Raw genomic sequence first — 3,722 nt, 5'->3', positions numbered from 1 at the left:
CGCACAGACTACTATTCGAATAGTTTGAATACTTCGTTATTCGGTCTGAAACGGATTGTTTAATGTTGTTACTAATCCTGAATGCATAATAACTGCACGATTAATAATTGAATAATACTTAAGTTAAACTGATTAAATAATCATATTTTTTATTTTTTTGGATTAAATTATTCTAAAATTGTTCTGGTTTGTTTGTGTTGCAAACTTTTTAAACTTTTTGCATACAGTTCATTTACCGACGTTATAAGCTCATTTCACTGACGTCTAAATACAGGTTTGTATTTAATAAAAGTTATAATTTACGAGTCATTTTATGAATTTTCAATCGAAATGATTTGTTTTCTGTCAATTACAAAGAAATATTTAAATTTTTGTTGGCTTTCTTACAAGCGATTTTATTTGAAAAAAAAAATTAAGAGAACATTAATTTTTGTTTCAGTTACGAGAATTTTTTCATTAAATCGTATTTTGTAAAGCATTTGGCTTTATCGTTTTTAACACATTTAAGCGTTTTGCTGTCGAATAGCGTATCACCACTGCAATACATATGCTTGAATTCAATTTCATCTGACTTTTCCACACATCTATAATATCGCTTACAATCTAGATAATCTGGATATATGTCATCATCATCACAGTCCTTTTCATTTTTCAAATGTTTGACATACTTCTTGATAAGTTTCTTCAGTTCTTTAGAGTCAACTAAGTCTTTTTGTTCAGATTCAGTATTCTCTTCCTCTCTTGTTGAACTTTGATTATTCTCAGACTCAATTTTTTCCAATTTCTCAGACGAATCTAAATCACTTTTATTCAAAATTCCCTGCTGTGTTTTTGAAGCTGGAGAATTTAATTTTATTTTAATAATTTCTGCAATATATATAATATCAAATTATAGGTTATATAAATTACTTTTAATGTTATCATACCTTTAGAGTTTAACAAACTAATATCACCGCCTTCCTTAGAATATTTTTTATTGATAGAGTTTGTCAGCTTTACGGACTTTTGTTGATTAGCATAAGCTATTAAAAATACAGCCGAATTAAAAATAAAATACATCTACTTGGTATTGCAACTTACCTTTAAAAAGGTTCACTTGAAGTTTTGCTTCTTCATCCGAACTATTTTCGTCCACACCGATATTGCCATCCCAATATATATTTTGCGTCATAGTTTCGATGTTATTCTGTTTGATCGTGTGGGTGTCAGACTCAAGGCTTTCATCATCCTCCTCACTATTCGAAATCGGATCAGTAAGCACCGGTGAGGGGGGAACATAACTGCCAGCTTGTGATTGACCACCTTGACCATTCTGAACTGAGGCACTCGTTGCAGTAGTACTTGTAGAAGAATCCGTTGATGAGCCAGGAAGTTGAGTGCCAGTTTGTGTTTGACCTCCTTGACTAGTCTGAACAGAGGAATCCGTTGCAGTAGTACTTGTAGAAGAATCCGTTGATGAGCCAGGAAGTTGAATGCCAGTTTGTGTTTGACCTCCTTGACTAGTCTGAACTGAGGGATCCGTTGCAAGAGTGCTTGCAGAAGGATCCGTTGATGAGACAGGAGGTTGAGTGTCAGTTTGTGATTGACCACCTTGACCACCTTGACCAGGCTGAACTGAGGGATCCGTTACAGTAGAACTTGTGGAAGGATCAGTTGATGAGCCAGGAAGTTGAGTGCCAGTTTGTGATTGACCACCTTGTCCAGGCTGAACTGAGGAACCCGTTGCAGTAGAACTTGTGGAAGAATCCGTTGAGAAGCCAGGAAGTTGAGTGCCACTTTGTGATTGACCACCTTGACCACCTTGTCCAGGCTGAACTGAGGGATCCGTTGCAGTAGTACTTGTAGAAGAATCCGTTGACGACCCAAAGAGTTGAGTGCCAGTTTGTGATTGACCACCTTGACTACCTTGACCAGGCTGAACTGAGGGATCCGTTGCAGTAGTACTTACAGAAGGATCCGTTGACGAGCCAGGAAGTTGAGTGCCAGTTTGTGTTTGACCACCCTGACTACCTTGTCCAGACTGAACTGAGGGATCCGTTGCAGTAGTACTTACAGAAGGATCGGATGACGAGCCAGGAAGTTGAGTGCCAGTTTGTGATTGACCACCTTGACCACCTTGACTAGCCTGTACTGAGGGATCCGCTGCAGTAGTATTTGTAGAAGGATCTGTTGATGAGCCATGAAGTTGAGTGCCAGTTTGTGATTGACCACCTTGACTACCTTGACCAGGCTGAACTGAGGGATCCGTTGCAGTAGTACTTGTAGAAGGATCCGCTGATGAGCAAGGAAGTTGAGAGCTAGTTTGTGATTGACCACCTTGACTACCTTGTCCAGGCTGAACTGAAGGATCCGTTGCAGTAGTACTTGTAGAAGGATCCGTTGATAAGCCAGGAAGTTGAGTGCCAGTTTGTGTTTGACCACCATGTCCACCGTGTCCAGGTTGAACTGAGGGATCTGTTGCAGTGGTACTCATAGAAGGATCCGTTGATGAGCCAGGAAGTTGAGTGCCAGTTTGTGTTTGACCACCTTGACCACCTTGACCAGGCTGAACTGAGGGATCCGTTGCAGTAGTACTTGTAGAAGGATCTGTTGATGAGCCAGGAAGTTGAGTGCCTGTTTGTGTTTGACCACCTTGACCACCTTGACCAGGCTGAACTGAGGGATCTGTTGCTGTAGTACTTGTAGAAGAATCCGTTGATGAGCCAGGAAGTTGAGTGCCAGTTTGTGATTGACCACCTTGACCACCTTGACTAGCTTGTACTGAGGGATCCGTTGCAGTAGTACTTGTAGGAGGATCTGTTGATGAGCCAGGAAGTTGAGTACCAGTTTGTGTTTGACCACCTTGACCACACTGTCCAGGCTGAACTGAGGGATTTGTTGCCGTTGATGGATCCGTTGATAAGCCAGGAAGTTGAGTGCCAGTTTGTGATTGACCACCTTGTCCAGGCTGAACTGAGGGATCCGTTGCAGTAGTACTTGTAGAAGGATCCGTTGATGAGCCAGGAAGCTGAGTGCCAGTTTGTGATTGACCACCTTGACTACCTTGACCAGGCTGAACTGAGGGATCCGTTGCAGTAGTACTTGTAGAAGGATCCGCTGATGAGCAAGGAAGTTGAGAGCTAGTTTGTGATTGACCACCTTGACTACCTTGTCCAGGCTGAACTGAAGGATCCGTTGCAGTAGTACTTGTAGAAGGATCCGTTGATAAGCCAGGAAGTTGAGTGCCAGTTTGTGTTTGACCACCATGTCCACCGTGTCCAGGTTGAACTGAGGGATCTGTTGCAGTGGTACTCATAGAAGGATCCGTTGATGAGCCAGGAAGTTGAGTGCCAGTTTGTGTCTGACCACCTTGACCACCTTGACCAGGCTGAACTGAGGGATCCGTTGCAGTAGTACTTGTAGAAGGATCTGTTGATGAGCCAGGAAGTTGAGTGCCTGTTTGACCACCTTGACTACCTTGACTAGGCTGAACTGAGAGATCCGTTGCAGTAGTACTTGTAGAAGGATCCGTTGATGAGCCAGGAAGATGAGTGCCTGTTTGTGTTTGACCACCTTGACTACCTTGGCCAGGCTGAATTGAGGGATCCGTTGCAGTAGTACTTGTAAAAGGATCCGTTGATGAGCCAGGAAGATGAGTGCCTGTTTGTGTTTGACCACCTTGACCACCTTGGCCAGGCTGAATTGAGGGATCCGTTGCAGTAGTACTTGTAAAAGGATCCGTT

The 3,722-nt window shown here is 42.3% G+C and overlaps 1 protein-coding gene across 1 annotated transcript; it reads right to left on the bottom strand.

Moving 5' to 3' along the window:
* Window positions 1-398: 398 nt before the first annotated feature.
* Window positions 399-3,295, bottom strand: LOC119688861 (cell wall protein IFF6-like). Its single transcript, XM_038103522.1, has 4 exons — window positions 3,211-3,295; window positions 1,081-3,162; window positions 927-1,022; window positions 399-867 (listed from the first exon to the last, which is right to left on the bottom strand). Exons 1-4 carry the CDS (start codon window positions 3,293-3,295, stop codon window positions 440-442), a joined length of 2,691 nt encoding a protein of 896 aa, XP_037959450.1. The 3' UTR covers window positions 399-439.
* Window positions 3,296-3,722: the final 427 nt, after the last annotated feature.

This window comes from Teleopsis dalmanni, chromosome X (genome assembly GCF_002237135.1).
Source record: "Teleopsis dalmanni isolate 2A chromosome X, ASM223713v2, whole genome shotgun sequence".
Taxonomy (NCBI): Eukaryota; Metazoa; Arthropoda; class Insecta; order Diptera; family Diopsidae; genus Teleopsis; species Teleopsis dalmanni.
This window is presented reverse-complemented; position numbering and strand designations above follow the sequence as displayed.

What these genes read in the sequence shown, in the direction of transcription:
- LOC119688861 (XM_038103522.1), bottom strand. Translation starts at nt 3,295, where the DNA reads ATGAGTACCACTGCAACAGATCCCTCAGTTCAACCTGGACACGGTGGA. An exon ending in AACTGGCACTCAACTTCCTG is followed by an intron (nt 3,163 to 3,210) that starts GCTTATCAACGG and finishes CGGATCCTTCAG; the next exon opens with TTCAGCCTGGACAAGGTAGT. An exon ending in TCAAGTGAACCTTTTTAAAG is followed by an intron (nt 1,023 to 1,080) that starts GTAAGTTGCAAT and finishes TATTTTTAATAG; the next exon opens with CTTATGCTAATCAACAAAAG.